This window comes from Leucoraja erinacea, chromosome 1, assembly GCF_028641065.1.
Source record: "Leucoraja erinacea ecotype New England chromosome 1, Leri_hhj_1, whole genome shotgun sequence".
Classification (NCBI taxonomy): Eukaryota; Metazoa; Chordata; class Chondrichthyes; order Rajiformes; family Rajidae; genus Leucoraja; species Leucoraja erinaceus.
The window spans coordinates 74,797,403-74,814,592 of NC_073377.1; the positions used below are offsets into that span (position 1 = coordinate 74,797,403).

A 17,190-nucleotide genomic window follows, 5' to 3' on the forward strand; every position below is an offset into this window, starting at 1 on the left:
ATAGTGAACGGCCCACGTCCGCGATTCATTTCAGGTCTCACATTGTCAACTTCTACCCTCCGATGATTGATGGAGATCTCCCTCACAGTTGCCTAGATTTCTACTTCCGACTTTATTACGAGAATTGTACAGGAAGGAACTGCAGATAGTGGTTTACACCAAAGGCAAACACAAAAGGTTGGAGTAACTCAGCGGGACAGGCAGCATCTCTGGAGAGAAGGAATGGGTGATGTTTCGGGTCGAGACCCTTCTTCAGACATTTAACTGTGGGTCGGGTCGGCTCCCCTTCGTTGCCATTGCCGCTGAAGCAGCCGCTCCGCCTTTTCCTCTGTTTCCGTGTCCAGATTGCATTGCAGGTGGGGCCGGGCGCCGGCGTCACGGAGGGCGGGGTCTGTCTGTCTGTCTGTCAGGCGGGTGCGGGTGCTGCTGCTGCTGCTGCTGTGGCGCGAGGGGTCGGGCGGCGGTTGGCAGCAACGTTCCGCTCTCTGGTCGACCGTTGACAGCTCGCGCGGGGATGGAGACGAACGGTGAGTGGGCGCGAGGCAGAGGCAGAGGCGCACCTGTTGGCCCGCGGTCCCGGGCAGGCGCCGCCGCCGTCGCTCGGTTCTGGGCAGCACAAGTGTGTTGGCGGCATTTAACTAACTTCACTTCACTTTTGAAGAAGCGTCTCGACTCCTTCTCTCCAGAGATGCTGCCTGTCCCGCTGAGTTCCCTTTTTTGTGTCTATCTTCACTTTTACTTAGTTGTTGTCCAGATTGGAACCTCGGTTTGTTTAGACGCCCTCCCTCCCTCCCGGTTTCCCCGTCCCTCCCTCTCCCTGACCCCTTCCCTCCCTCCCCTGTTCCCCGTCCCCGTCCCTCCCTCCCTGTCTCCCTCTCCCTGACCCCCTCCCTCCCTCCCTGTTTCCCTGTCTCTCCCTCTCCCTGACTCCCTGCCCATGGAGAGTGCTCGCCGTGTGACTGGGTGGCGGGATGCCCAGACTGGCGGCTCTCCAACTGACCGCAATAAGAGGAAGCCGGGTGTATGTGTCTATCTGTGGTTATAGGGGACGCAGGTTGACAAACTTTCCGGTCAATGTGTGTCCTTGATTTGGTTGGCGGTTGCACTGACTGTTCCCAATCGTCACCCCAGCCCACGGCGAGTGAACATTGTACGGAGAAGGTGGGATGTTAACTTGCGCCCAACCAATGAGAAGAGGTGGCTTCCCGAGGCGCCCTTTAACTAGCAATGTTACAACATTTTGAGATTTAAAAAATCAAGTCTTTAATTTATCCCATCAGATAAAGCATAAAAAGTTTAATTTGACACCTAATTCACTTTCATATCTTCAGTATTAAAAAAGCTATGGCCATTTTCATACTCGGAAATTGGCATCTTGTTCCCTATTGTATTTTCATTGACTAAACACAAAAGCTGTGATCGAGAACATTTAAAAGCCTTAAAATACTTTCTTAAAATTTAAGAGAACTGAAAGAAATTTTCAGTTATTATAGATTGAAGCATTCTGAAACAAATATGAAACAATCTTACTTGGATGACTTGAAATTAAAGCATATAATTAGTTAGTTACCTAATTGTAGCTAATTACAAAATTCAATTACTAGATCTAAACATCTATCCATTTCTTAAGAATAGATTAACATTTTTAAATAGCCTAAGTGTCCAAATAACATTCACACAAGAATTCAGAATATAACATAATTTTTAAATCTCATTGTCATGGGTTTATAGGCCAAATGAAAGGAATTTAATGTTTAATACCTGTAAATTAATGGCCACAGCTTGCGAGTGGGATTTTCTGGAACAGGACCATTTGGAACGTTCAGGGTGCGGTGAATTTAGTCCCCCATATCTGCAGCAAAAACACTGCCGGTTCTACGGGCGGAAAAATCACCGTTTCGCAACTTAAAATGTGAATTAAATACATCTTAAGAAACACTTTTATACATAAAAATTTCTTTTACCTGGTCCTCCATAAAATCCGTCCCAGTTGTCGGCATTGATGGCTTCAGAAGCTGATTTTAAAATCATTCCAGCGATTAACTTGTCGGGTTAATTAAAAAAAAACGCACAGAACGGCCGTAGGAACGATTCTTTAGCAACATCTTGCACTCCAACAAATATAATTCAGGACCAGGTCGGGAAAAAAACCCGTTTTAACCCCCCCCCCCCTCAAACGCGCCAAAACCGCGCACACGGCAAGTGGCAGAATTGCAGCGCTGCTGAAAGTAAGTTTTGTAACATACCTACTTTAACTCTGAAAACATGGAAATGCCCATCTGTCGGATATCCTTCCTCTTGTGGATAATTTAAAAAACATTTTTCAAGCTATGCACGCCGAAAATAGGCCGAATAAGTGTTATAACTTAGCATAACATCTGTGAATGAATATGCTTTGCTGTTCAACAATAATACTGAACTAGCCACCTAAAAATATATGAATTGAACTGACACCTTGAGTTAGCTAGTATCAGAGTTTAAAATACAGTGAATTCTAATGAAACCTGGAATTTTAACAGAGAATATCCATGGGATGGGTTGTAGAGGTAAACAAAGTATCTTTCATACCTTTAGGGAATTATATTTATGTCATTAACAAAACAAAATGCTGAAGCGCTCAGAAAGCATCTGCAGAAATAAAGAGAACCAGTACTTCAGGTTGAACACTTTGTTGGAATTGGAAGTTTCAGAGAATGGCAAAAGGAATGTTGAGGACAGTCTTGCTATGAGGATACAAAAGGATCAAAGTGTTGTAATGGTAGGTCAGGGTGTGTTACTGGAGGGGAAGAAAACAGAACTACAGCCAGATGCCTTGGGAGAAAGCAAGATATTGGAAGTTGAAGAATTCAATATTGACTCTCTAAGGTATAAAACATGTCCAGATGTATAATAGTACTGTTCCTCAAGTTTGTTTTGGGCTTTGTTTATGAATGAATAGTAGGTCTTGCACAATACTGAGTGGAATGGAGAATTAAAATGGTAAGTCAATAGGATGCTTGGGGTAACCATATTCTGAAAATCAAATGTAGTAAACTGGAGTACTGTAGAAGAGCAAGTAAATTCATAAGATATAGGAGCAGATTAAGGCCATTTGGCACATCAAGTCTACTCCACCATTCAATCATGGCTGATTTATCTTTCCCTCGCAACCCCATTTTACTGCCTTCTCCCCATAATCCCTAACATCCGTACTAATCAAGAATCTGTTAATCTCTGCCTTAAAAATATTCATTGACTTGATCTCCACATCTGTCTGTGGCAATGAATTCCACAGATTCACCATCCTCTGACTAAAGAAATTCCTCCATCACTTTTCTAAAGGCACATCCTTGTATTCTGAGGCTATGGCCTCCGGTCCTTGACTCTCCCACTAGCAGAAGCATCCCCTCAACATCCACTTTACCCAGGCCTTTCACAATTTGGTTGAAACCCCATCCTTTTAAACTCCAGCAAGTATAGACCCAGTGCTGTCAAATGCTCATCATATCTTAACCCAATCATTCCTGGAATCATTTTTGTGGGTCTTCTCGGGACCCACTCCAATGCCAGCACATCCTTCCTCAGATGTGGGGCCCAACTTGCAAGTACTGTTTGGGCCATAAATGGCGGGAAGGGTAAAAGTGCAAGGACAAGTGTTGTATCTGCTGCAATCACTGTAGAATAGGGAGTGGCTAGTGGGAATGGATGAGATGACTAGCGAGTCCCACAGGGAAAAGTCCTTTCAGAATGTTTAAACAGGAGAGGATGATAACATGTCCGGTAGAAACTTGTTGGCCTGGTGGAAATTGCAAAGGAAAATCTATTTGAACTGTCTTGCTTCCTGGACCATGACTTCTCTTCTGCCATAATTGACAGAGCTCTTGACTGCATCTTATCTCTTTCTTGTAACTTTCCCATGTTCCTCACTTTCCACCCTACCAGAATCTTGGTTCAATGGAAAATGATAGGGGTGATGATGGTGGGATAAGGATCGTTATTTGTTATATCGTTAAAACTTCCATTCAATTTGTAATTAAAATACCACAATCAACAAATGTTTGCTCTACATTAACCTATTTGAATAAATTGGTGTGTTGTATTATGCAATGCTTTATATGGATTTTATTGTGCTTCAACTTCATGCCGCTGTTATTTTAGTTCCCTGAAATTAACTATCTTCTGTGAGTACTATAATTAAAATACTAAGTGGCTTGAGTTACCATAAAACATTTATCATAAGAAGAGTAGAAATAGGAGGATATTGCAGATGAATACGTGGCTTGGAAAATGGTGCAAGGGGGAGGGATTCAAATTTTTAGGGCATTGGAACCAGTTCTGGGGGAGGTGGGACCAGTACAAACAGGATGGTCTGCACCTGGGCTGGAATGGAACCAATGTCCTTGGGGGAGTGTTTGCTAGTGCTGTCGGGGAGGATTTAAACTAATGTGGCAGGGGGATGGGTACAAGTGCAAAGAGGCAGGGGGGTGTAAAATGAGGGTAGAAGTAATAGGTAGCAAGGTGAAAAGTAAAAGTGGCAGGCAGAGAAAACCAGGGCAAAAATCAAAAAGGGCCACTTTTCAACATAATTGTATAAGGGGTAAGAGCGTTGTAAAAACAAGCCTGAAGGCTTTGTGTCTCAATGCAAGGAGTATTCGTAATAAGGTGGATGAGTTGAACGTGCAGATAGACATTAATGATTATGATATAATTGGGATCACAGAGACATGGCTCCAGGATGACCAAGGCTGGGAGCTGAACATCCAGGGATATTCAATATTCAGGAGGGATAGGGAGAAAGGAAAAGGAGGTGGGGTAGCATTGCTGGTTAGAGAGGAGATTAACGCAATGGAAAGGAAGGACATTAGTTTGGAGGATGTGGAATCGGTATGGGTAGAGCTGCGAAACACTAAGGGGCAGAAAACGCTGGTGGGTGTTGTGTACAGGCCACCTAACAGTAGTAGTGAAGTTGGAGATGGTATCAAACAGGAAATTAGAAATGCGTGCGACAAAGGCAAAACAGTTATAATGGGTGACTTCAATCTACATATAGATTGGGTGAATCAAATTGGCAGGGGTGCTGAGGAAGAGGATTTCTTGGAATGTATGCGGGATAGTTATCTAAATCAACATGTAATGGAACCAACGAGAGAGCAGGCTATTTTAGACTGGGTATTGAGTAATGAGGAAGGATTAGTTAGCCGTCTTGTTGTACGTGCCCCCTTGGGCAAGAGTGACCATAATATGGTTTTCTTCATTAGGATGGAGAGTGACATTGTTAATTCAGTAACAATGGTTCTGAACTTAAAGAAAGGTAACTTTGAGGGTATGAGACGTGAATTGGCCAAGATTGACTGGCAATTAATTCTAAAAGGGTTGACGGTAGATATGCAATGGAAGACATTTAAAGACTGCATGGATGAACTACAAAAATTGTTCATCCCAGTTTGGCAAAAGAATAAATCAGGGAAGGTAGTGCATCCGTGGATAACAAGGGAAATCCGGGATAGTATCAAAGCGAAGGATGATGCGTACAAATTAGCCAGAAAAAGCAGCATACCAGAGGACTGGGAGAAATTCAGAGACCAGCAGAGGAGGACAAAGGGTTTAATTAGGAAAGGAAAAATAGATTATGAAAGAAAACTGGCAGGGAACATAAAAACTGACTGCAAAAGTTTTTATAGATATGTGAAAAGAAAGAGATTAGTTAAAACAAATGTAGGTCCCTTGCAGTCAGAAACAGGTGAGTTGATCATGGGAAACAAGGATATGGCGGACCAATTGAATAACTACTTTGGTTCCGTCTTCACTAAGGAAGACATTAATAATCTGCCGGAAATAGCAGGGGACCGCTGGTCAAAGGAGTTGGAGGAATTGAGTGAAATCCAGGTTAGTCGGGAAGTGGTGTTGGATAAATTGAATGGATTAAAGGCCGATAAATCCCCAGGGCCAGATAGGCTTCATCACAGAGTACTTAAGGAAGTAGCTCCAGAAATAGTGGATGCATTAGTAATAATCTTTCAAAACTCTTTAGATTCTGGAGTAGTTCCTGAGGATTGGCGGGTAGCAAACGTAACCCCACTTTTTAAGAAGGGAGGGAGAGAAAACGGAGAATTACAGATCATTTAGTCTAACATCGGTAGTGGGGAAACTGCTAGTTATTAAAGATGGGATAGCAGCACATTTGGAAAGTGGTGAAATCATTGGACAAAGTCAGCATGGATTTACGAAAGGTAAATCATGTCTGACGAATCTTATAGAATTTTTCGAGGATGTAACTAGTAGTGTGGATAGGGGAGAACCAGTGGATGTGGTGTATCTGGACTTCCAGAAGGCTTTCGACAAGGTCCCACATAAGAGATTAGTATACAAACTTAAAGCACACGGCATTGGGGGTTCAGTATTGATGTGGATAGAGAACTGGCTGGCAAACAGGAAGCAAAGAGTAGGAGTAAACGGGTCTTTTCACAATGGCAGGCAGTGACTAGTGGGGTATCGCAAGGCTCAGTGCTGGGACCCCAGCTATTTACAATATATATTAATGATCTGGATGAGGGAATTGAAGGCAATATCTCCAAGTTTGCGGATGACACTAAGCTGGGGGGCAGTGTTAGCTGTGAGGAGGATGCTAGGAGACTGCAAGATAACTTGGATAGGCTGGGTGAGTGGGCAAATGTTTGGCAGATGCTGTATAATGTGGATAAATGTGAGGTTATCCATTTTGGTGGCAAAAACAGGAAAGCAGACTATTATCTAAATGGTGGACGATTAGGAAAAGGGGCGATGCAGCGAGACCTGGGTGTCATGGTACACCAGTCATTGAAAGTAGGCATGCAGGTGCAGCAAGCAGTGAAGAAAGCGAATGGTATGTTAGCTTTCATAGCAAAAGAATTTGAGTATAGGAGCAGGGAGGTTCTACTGCAGTTGTACAGCGTCTTGGTGAGACCACACCTGCAGTATTGCGTACAGTTTTGGTCTCCAAATCTGAGGAAGGACATTATTGCCATAGAGGGAGTGCAGAGAAGGTTCACCAGACTGATTCCTGGGATGTCAGGACTGTCTTATGAAGAAAGACTGGATAGACTTGGTTTATACTCTCTAGAATTTAGGAGATTGAGAGGGGATCTTATAGAAACTTACAAAATTCTTAAGGGGTTGGACAGGCTAGATGCAGGAAGATTGTTCCCGATGTTGGAGAAGTCCAGGACAAGGGGTCACAGCTTAAGGATAAGGGGGAAATCCTTTAAAACCGAGATGAGAAAAACTTTTTTCACACAGAGAGTGGTGAATCTCTGGAACTCTCTGTAACAGAGGGTAGTTGAGGCCAGTTTATTGGCTATATTTAAGAGGGAGTTAGATGTAGCCCTTGTGGCTAAGGGGATCAGAGGGTATGGAGAGAAGGCAGGTACGGGATACTGAGTTGGATGATCAGCCATGATCATATTGAATGGCGGTGCAGGCTCGAAGGGCCGAATGGCCTACTCCTGCACCTAATTTCTATGTTTCTATAATGTGGATGATTTTCACAGAAAAATTAAATCCAACGTAGATTGACAAAGTAATGGCAACGTGTGCTTGACGATGCCTTCGTTTTCTCACTTAAAGTGTACATTTCAAAAGTGTAAAAAGCTTTCCACTTGACAAGCTAAGAATATTTCTTTCCTGGAGAATGAGAACATGCTAAGCAGATATTACTTCAATGAATTAGAATAAGCTTTAGATGCTGGTTTACACCAAATAGACACAAAATGCTAGAATAACTCAGCAGATCAGGCAGCATCTCTGGAGAAAAGGAATAGGTGACATTTCAGGTGGAGACCCTCAGTTTCACAAAGTGGTCTTGACCCGAAACGTCACCTATTCCTTTTCTCCAGAGATGTTGCCTGACTCTCAGAGTTACTCCTGCATTTTGTGTGTATCATGACTTCAGTGCATCTAGAAAAAAAGTCAAAGATTGTACTATTACAAGATGCCATCTGTCCACGATTGTTAATGGGGTAGATTTCTGATTGACTGCCAAATCAGATTAGATGACAAATTAGTATTGTCTTTGAAATCATAGTTTAGCATGTATGCTTTTCAGAGAGAATTTGAGGCAAGGGTGGGACTGGGGAGACGTGCAGGAAGCAACTGCAGATGCTGGTTTAAACGAAAGATACACATAAAATGCTGGAGTAACTGCATTAGACAGCATCACTGGAGGGAGGGAATGGGTGACGTTTCGGGTTGAGACCCTTCTCGACCCAAAACGTCACCCATTCCTTCTCTCCAGAGGTGCTGCCTGTCCCGCTGAGTAACTACAGTATTTTGTGTCTATCTTTGAGGCAGAGGAGATGGTGGGAAGATAAATGTTTTACGGTGTTTTTGCCATGTTTGAAATGCATCATCTTGATATGTGCTATCTGTGCTCTGGTAAAATAAATTTCAGGCAAAATATGCAAAACCAAAATGCTGGGAATCTGAACTAAACATGCTAGAAATACCTGAGTTAGACAAGTTTGATGTAAAACATTAACCAATTTTAGGTTGATTAGCTTTGAGAGCTAACTGGAAAGTAACATCTTGACAGGCATTCACATGGTTTCTGGTTAATGCCCTGCATCTGATTTTGAATTTTAATTTTTTTAACACTACTTTATCAGGATGTTGCTGACATATAATCATTTATATTTGTGTGGATGCACAATGAAACAGTGTACGGGAAGAGGATTTTAAAAGCCTGGGTGAAATTTTGTAATTAAGTATTCTTGTTTATCTTTTCACGATGCATATTATAACGTTTTGCTTTAATTCATAATTTGTGGAATAATTGCTAATCTTTAAACTTTAATTTGTAAAATGTGACGCATGGAGTTGATTGTTAATTGTTCCACAGAGACATTAGAGACCAATTAGCTTTCTAATCATAGAACATAACCAAACAATAGATGATTTCTGAAATTGGCAAGGAGGGGGAGTGAACGGCAAAGGTAGAAGTGCGTTGTGCATTAAATTTCTAATTGTTATTACTGATTGTAGAAATAATTTAACATTGAAAATAAGATTTATAGTTGCACTGTCTATTCTGCCATTGTAAAGAAAACGGATCATGAGACTTTGAGGCGTACATTTCAGTGCTCAATGTACTTTTGGGTCCATTCATGGCTTCATATTTAATACAATGCAGATCTGTCTGCTGGCCTATTTCAGACTATGAATGGTCATGTTTCAGGCAAAAGATGTAAAAGCAGCAGTGAACTTCCTCATTATATTGATTGCATTTCAGTGCACACCTTTATTTATCTCTGGTTTAATTCCATTTTAACAGCAGTGCATTGAGTTTCAGTTATCTCATAGTATAATCGAACTGTCCTGTTGCCCTGACATCGGGGTTTTATAGTTACCTTCATCATGATGATTGACAGGCGAGAGAACCAATCAGCTGATCTCAAGTTTTAAACACTCATTACTTTTTTATTTTTCATCAATGGGAAAAATCCTCGGGGCTCTGTCAGCGGAGGAGGACTGTGAGTATGAGGGTCAAAATCATAGCAACATAGGGTAATTTTTTTCTAAAATCAATATACAGCACAGACAGGAAGTGGTCAAGATGAGACTTTTAGTTATATAGGAGATGCTAGCATTGCATTTGCCTTCCCTACCACCGATTCGACTTGCCACTTGACACTTCTTTGCCCACTCTCCCAACCTGTCCAAGTCCTCTGCAAAGTCCCTGCTTTCTCTATACGACCTGATCCTCCACTATCTTTGTATAATCTGCAAACATGCCCACAAAGCCTTCAATTCCCTCTTCCAAATCATACGTGAAGATATAAAACGTGAAGAGCAGCAACCCCAGCACCGATCCCTGTGGAACTCTGCTAGTCGCTGGAAGCCAAACAGAAAAATACCCCTTATTGCAACTCTTTGCCTTCTGCCTTCAGCCAATCTACTATCCATGCTAGTATTTTCCCTCTGATACCATTTTCTTTAGCAGCCTCACATGTAGTGCCTTATCAAAGGCCTTCAGAAAATACAGGTAAATGACGTCCACTGACTCTCCTTTGTCTATCCTGTTAATTCTTCCTCAAAGAATTCCAACGCGTCTGTCATCATGTTGACCAGCCTATTTTATCATGAGCTTCTAAATACTCAGAAACCTCATCCTTTATAATGGACTTACAAACCACTGAATTCAGGCCATCTGGCATATAGTTTCCACTATTCTGCTTTGCACTCTAAAAAGTAATATTCACAGTAAAAGTAATACAGCGAAGTAATATTTGCAATTTTCCAATCATCTAGAATCACTTTGGACTCTAGTGATTCTTGAAAGATCACTTCTAATGCCTCCACAATCTCTAAATCCACCTCTTTCAGAACCATGGGGTGCAGTCCATCTTCAGGTGACTCCACCTTCAGACCTTTCAGCTTCCCAGGCACCTTCTCCTTAGTAAGAGCCACTCCACTAACTTTCACCCCCTGTCTTTCCAGCACTTTGCTGGCGTCTTCCACTGTAAAGACTGATGCCAGAAACTTATTCTTGATTCTTGTACTCGGTGCCCTGACCATTGAAGGCAGCTGTACATTAATGCTATCAAGGGTCTTCCCATCCTCCATTTACCTTCCCCTTACATTTGACTTGCCAAAGTCCAACACCATCAGATTAAACTCCATCTGCCATTTCTCTGCGTATTTCTAAAGCTGATCTACATTGAGCTGTATTCTTTTATAACCTTCCTCACTGTTCCAAACCAGCAATCTTGGTGTCATCTTCAAACTTACAAAGCAACCCATCTACATTTCTGTATATCAGAATATCAGAAACAGCAGATGTCCGAGCACAGATCCCTACAGAATTCCATCGGTCCCAAAATCACGCCCTTTGACTACAACCCTCGGCCTTCTGTGAATAAGCCAGTTTTAAATCCATCTGACTAAGTTATAATCGCAATGCACCAATCCAGGCAACATACTGATGAATCTCCTCTGCATCCTCTGTAGTGCGATCATATTATTTCTCTAGCGTGGCTATTGCACACAATATATCGGGTGTGGTGTCAAGTGTTTTATTGTCATATGTCATAGATAAAAATGAAATTCTTACTTGCTGCAGCACAGCAGAATATGTAATCATAATAAATAATATAACAAAACTCAAAAAAACAAACAATAACAGTGATAATAATAATAATAATAGCCTATTGTTGTTCCTAGCTTATGCGGTTTTAGTGTTTAATAGCCTGATGGTCGTAGGGAAGAAGCTGTTCCTGAACCTGGACGTTACAGTTCTCAGGTTCCTGTGCCTTCTTCCCAATGGCAGTGGTGAGATGAGTGTGGGGCCAGGATGGTGTGGGTCTCTGCCTTTTTGAGGCGGCGACTCCAAATAAAAACCCTTTGATGGTGGGGAGGTCAGAGCCGGTCATAAACTGGGCAGTGTTCACAACTTTTTGCAGTCTTTTCCTCTCCTGGACGTTCAAGTTGCCGAACCACGCCATGATGCAACCAGTCAATATGGTGTCCACTGTGCACCTGTAGAAGTTCAAGAGAATCCTCTTTGACATACCGAATCTCTGTAACCTTCTCAGGAAGTAGAGGCGCTGATAATGCTTGCTTTATAATGTAATTATGCTCCGAGAGCTAAACCCCCTTAGTCTAGTTCAGTAAAACACTGAGTCAAGCACTGGACTAAACATTTATTTTATGAAACAATAACGAATTCCCTATACGATACCTAACCACACCATGGGATCGATCCTTGTCTCTGCTTGTCCAAGCCCTTCAGCCTCGTGCAAATAGATACTTCCAAAAGGTTACGCAGTCCCAAGCAAAGATCCTATAGCAGAGCAAGATAGGCTACTCCTGCTAAATGCAATGGACTGACGTGTAGTACGCTATGGAGGGGATCATGGGCATTTTTCCACGCCCATTTTAGCAACCTGAGCCTACCTAACCCGACCCGACTCGCGCTGTAATCAATGTTGCGGGGCAACAGTTTGTGTGGGTTAGATTCATAAATCTGTCAGTTCAAACTTCTTGTCAAGAATAAAATTTGATTCTGGTAATTGTCTTTTTTAATGTTTTTTAAATCATTTCTTTTTAAATGGCTCACAAGCTGTGTTTGAGTTGATTTTGTAGTAACCGGAACCGACCCGACTCGCAGGGTGATTGACAGGGGGGGACTTTTTGTGCGTGATTATAGGGTTAGATTCATAATTCTGTTGGTTCATAATTCTGTTGATTCTTGTTAAAGAATAAAATGTTTATAAACACACATACATGAAAATTATATAAATGTATATAACACACACAATTATATTTCTTCTAATCCAATAATGAACTTTATTTCAGACTAGACAAGGGACATTAAATAAGAAACATTGTAAATAAGAAACATTGTAAACCTCCCTGCAACTTCACACACACTAGGCCTTATCCCCCCCCCGGCACTCTCTCGCCTGCCCCCTTACTACAATGTCCCCCCCCTCCTATGCCCCTCTCCTTGCTGCCCCGGGCTTCGCACTCCTTCTCCCCGCTGCCCCGGGCCCCGCACTCCTTCTCCCCGCTGCCCCGCACTCCTTCTCCCCGCTGCCCCGCACTCCTTCTCCTCGCTGCCCCAGGCCCCGCACTCCTTCTCCTCGCTGCCCCGGGCCACACAGTCCATCTCCCCGCTGCCCCGCACCCCTTCTCCTCGCTGCCCCGCATTCCTTCTCCTCGCTGCCCCGCACTCCTTCTCCCCGCTGCCCCGGGCCCCGCACTCCTTGTCCCCGCTGCCCCGGGCCCCGCACTCTCTCTCCCCGCTGCCCCGCACTCCTTCTCCTCGCTGCCCCGCACTCCTCCTCACTGCCCCGGGCCCCGCACTCCTTCTCCCCACTGCCCTGGGCCCCGCACTCCTTCTCCCCGCTGCCCTGGGCCCCGCACTCCTTCTCCCCGCTGCCCCGGGCCCCGCACTCCTTCTCCCCGCTGCCCCGCACTCCTTCTCCCTCGCTGCCCCGGACCCCGCACTCCTTCTCCTCGCTGCCCCGGGCCCCGCACTCCATCTCCCCGCTGCCCCGGGCCCCGCACTCCTTCTCCCCGCTGCCCCGCACTCCTTCTCCCTGCTGCCCCGGCCCCCGCACTCCTTCTCTCCTCGCTGCCCCGGGCCCCGCACTCCTTCTCCCCGCTGCCCCGCACTCCTTCTCCCTGCTGCCCCGGGCCGCGCACTCCTTCTCCTCGCTGCCCCGGGCCCCGCACTCCTTCTCCCCGCTGCCCCGCACTCCCCGCTGCCCCGCACTCCTTCCCCGCTGCCCCGGGCCGCGCACTCCTTCTCCCCGCTGCGGATCCAATCTTTGGCCGGAAGCAAGAAGGCGGGAGCAAGAAAGCGGAGCAAGATGGCGGAGGCAGGTTGCTAAAATGAGGCATAAAATCACCCATGAATCCGCCCATGAGCATACCTCACGTTTGCGTGAGAGTAACCCATCTTGCTCTGCTATAGGATCTTTGGTCCCAAGCGCTCCTCCAGAAGATCGACAACGAACCTCCTGGGAGTTACCTTTTATAGCCCATTGAAACCTGTGGGGTAGATCTACATGGGTGTGGTACCCCTACAAACCAATCACAGATATCGATTACATTAAAGTGTTATTGACAGTTCCCCAACCCAATTATAAAGCACCCAATTACAATGTTTCTACTGAAGATTCTGGAAGAAATCAATCAAGTAATGCAACATTCTCCTGGGGAGTATAAACAATTTAAACAAGGCATCACACTTCAGCCAATCATCAAACAGTAACACAAACACCTTGCAACATTATTAACAGTATTTACAATTCTTCTGCAGCCAGCCAATCGTGATAATGCGTCTGTAACACCTTTGGGTTTGTCTGTATAGTCCTCATACATTTTAACAATAGAGAGGACATCTGGATCTTTCCTTATCCTGCACTTCAATCTAGGATCCAGACTAGCTGGTGCCAATCCACAACCTGCAGCTTTACACAGACAGAGGCCCAGCAGGTCTTGCAGATGCAATGATCCTCCATTTTATATATCTCTATTTTGGCCAATATTAACAATAATTGCATCAGTGTGTTGGGTCCAAGAAAAATCGTCGGAAAAATTTGCACGCTCAGGAATGTGAAGTTTTTGACTGTCTCCACCATCGTTCCATTGATATAAACATCTGTAAAGCATTAACATGACATCCCAGTTTTTGTCTTCGCTGGTCATGTCATTGAACCAAAACATGATAAGTGCATTCTTCACCACTCTATCCACCTGCCTTGCCAATTTTGGGGATCTATGAACTTGCAACCCATGGTTCCTCTTTTCAACTGCAGATGCTGGTTAATGTGCAAAAGTACACAAAGTGCTGAAGTAACTCAGCAGTCAGGCAGGGAGGTGAGGCGAGGTTCAGGCATTGTTTCTCTTGTGGTTGCAGGGGAACTCTCCCAGGCTCGGTCATTATTTACTGTATATGTCTTGTACTCAAGTGCCATCTCAAAATGCATAATTTTGCATTTGGTAGCATGAAATTCTATTGCTCCACCCAAATTTCCAGCTAATCTATATCTTGCTAGAGCCTTAAACAACTTTCCTTGTTATCTGTACCACCACCAGTTTTAATATCCTCTACAAACTGACGTGCTCACATCCAAGTCATTAATATATATATCACAGGCATCAAGGGTTTCAGCATTGATCCTTGTGGCGCACCACTGGTCAGACTTCCAGTCAGAAAAACAACCCACCATCACAGCAGGTAGACACAAAAACCTAGAGTAACTCAGCGGGTCAGGTAGCATCTCTGGAGGAAAGCAATTGGTAACATTTCAGATTGCGACCCTTCTTTTAGAGATGCTGCCTGACTCACTGAATTACTCCAGCTTTTTGTGTCTATCTTTGGTTTAAACCAGCATGTGCAGTTCCTCCTACACAAACCTTCATCACTGCTGTCTGCTGAGTATTACCAAGCCAATTGTGGGTTATTGGCAGCCTACCCTGGATCCTGGGCTTTAGCCTACCTTGGCAAATTTGTGTTGACTCTGTACCACATAGTCTTTATTTGCATTAGATGTTTTTTTAGAGAGTTCCAGGATTGATAACAAATGTAATGAAAGCATATTTCCAAGATGTCTGAATGTGTTGTCGAACAGTAGACTTCCCAACAGCATAGCAGAGACTAGAGATAAGCATTATGGCAGTGTGTACTATTTCCCCCCCTTAGCTTTTACAATGGCAATGAAGCTGGTGATTAGAGCATCATGGTGGGTTGTCGGTGGGGAACGATGGCAGGGCGGGATGTGCCTCCCTCCAATCAGGCCCTATATGTATGATCTGACCTTGGTGACCACAACAGCAGCTTGTAAAAGAAGGTTATTAGAGAAGTTAAATGATAATCTTAAATGGGCTAGATTGAAGATTAAGAGTAAATCACAGAGTTTTTCTTTGGCTTGAGGGAAGGTAAAGAAAAGGTTTTATATAGATGAGGATGAAATCCCATCTGCAATGGAGAAGCCAGTTAATAGCTTAGGTAGGTGGTATAACAGGAAGTTGGATGATACTGAACAGGCTCAGCAACTTAGAAAAAATGTTATTGATGGGTTAAAAAGGATAGAGAAGTCAGGGCTTCCAGGCAAGTTGATGTTGTGGTATTTGCAGTTTCAGTTATTCCTTAGGTTGATGTGGCCATTAACAGTATATGAGGTGCCAATATCTAAGCTGGAAAGGGTTGAGAGATTGGTTAGTTCATATTTTAAGAAATGTTCCATGGTATCTTAGTAATGTGGCTTTATATGGGAAAGGTATTATCCATTCACCATAGGCTTGCCTAACATAAGTGTTTAAGTGTGCTAAGGTGAGGTTAGAGTTGCAATTATCAGGGAGCATGTATACCTTAGTAATCTGCTGCCAAATGTAACTAGAGGGAGGAAGTGGAACTCAAAGCAGGCAGTACAGGAAGTACAAGCAGCTCTGAGGCATCCTGACATTGCAAGGGAAAGAAGGCTTAGCACAGGGAGACCAATGTGGAGTAAGGCAAGTCCAACAGAGAGGAGGAAATTGGTTGTAGAGCAGGTATATCGTCGGGAGGAAGCAGTGAGATATATAAGGGCAGTGGCTCAGGTTAAGCAGGGACAGCGGATGAATTGGGAAAGTGTAGAAAGCTTATGAGAGGAAAATGCTTTGATATGTAGATTTAGCAGTAGAAGTTGAGCAACGAGGATGGAAAGAAAAAGTATGTCTGGTAGAGTTAGGTTGTAAAGGTTTCACAGCACGATTACCCACATTGCTATTTGGAGAGAGGAAATCGCGGAAGTTGTTTGCGTCAGGCCATAAAGGAGATGTCAGATGCAGCAGAGCAAGGCAGTATGTGGATTTGGTGGAGAAGAAACAGTGTCAGTTGGGGGCAGAGAGAGGTGACCCGACCCGAGGACCTGACAGCTCGGTCCCGTCCCCTCAACGAGGGCAGAGAGCTGGGGACGTGGACTCCACGAGCGTGGCAGGCGGCGAGCGGGGCGGGCCCGACTTGCTCGTTCTTTCTACGTCTTTTGTAGCGGGGGGCGGGCAGACTCTTGAATAACGGGGGGGAGGAGGGAGAGGTCGGGGGGGGGGGCGGCTGCATCACTCGCAGCGCGGGGAAGAAGGGCACGCAGACCAATTGTGAAGTCACCAGCGAAAGACATTTTTTAATTCAAAGTTTTGTCAGAAACACACACACACACGATCAGACTTTTAAGTATATAGATATGATAAGAGATAGATAATATATGAAATAACAAACTCAGCTTGAATTGTTTGTTGCTTCCTTCTAGCCTCAAGTTAGTTAATGTCGAGAGGGTTAGTATCTCGAGGCAAGATTTTATCTAGTTTTTCCTAGGTTCTAAATCAAAAAATATTCAGATTAAAAACTTAATGTGATTTAATTTGTATAAATGGACAAACAATGAACTGCATATGCTAGTTTACAAAATAAATACAAGACACTGGAGTAACTCATAGGTCAGGCAGCATCTCTGGAGAACATGGATAGATATTGTTTTGGGTTGGGACAATTCTCCAGACTGAAGTATGTTTCATGCTGCTTGTTTTGTAGTCAGTGAACACCATTTTTCAGAAAACATACAGCCTGCTTTTGCAATGAATGAAAAATGATCTCCCAATTCTGTCTTAAAACTCAAATTTATTTATTTCTAATTGTTTCCATCAGATCAATAATATTATAATCACCATCAAACTTTAAATGTTACTAACAAA

The 17,190-nt window shown here is 43.8% G+C and overlaps 1 protein-coding gene across 1 annotated transcript in view; it reads left to right on the forward strand.

The window, feature by feature from the left end:
* Window positions 1-386: 386 nt before the first annotated feature.
* Window positions 387-17,190, forward strand: part of LOC129698623 (RELT-like protein 1) — a 60,878-nt gene continuing 44,074 nt past the window's right edge. Inside the window, exon 1 of the mRNA XM_055637744.1 lies at window positions 387-527. Within this exon, the coding sequence (XP_055493719.1) occupies window positions 515-527 (13 nt within the window). The 5' untranslated portion in view covers window positions 387-514. The remainder of the gene's footprint in view (window positions 528-17,190) is intronic.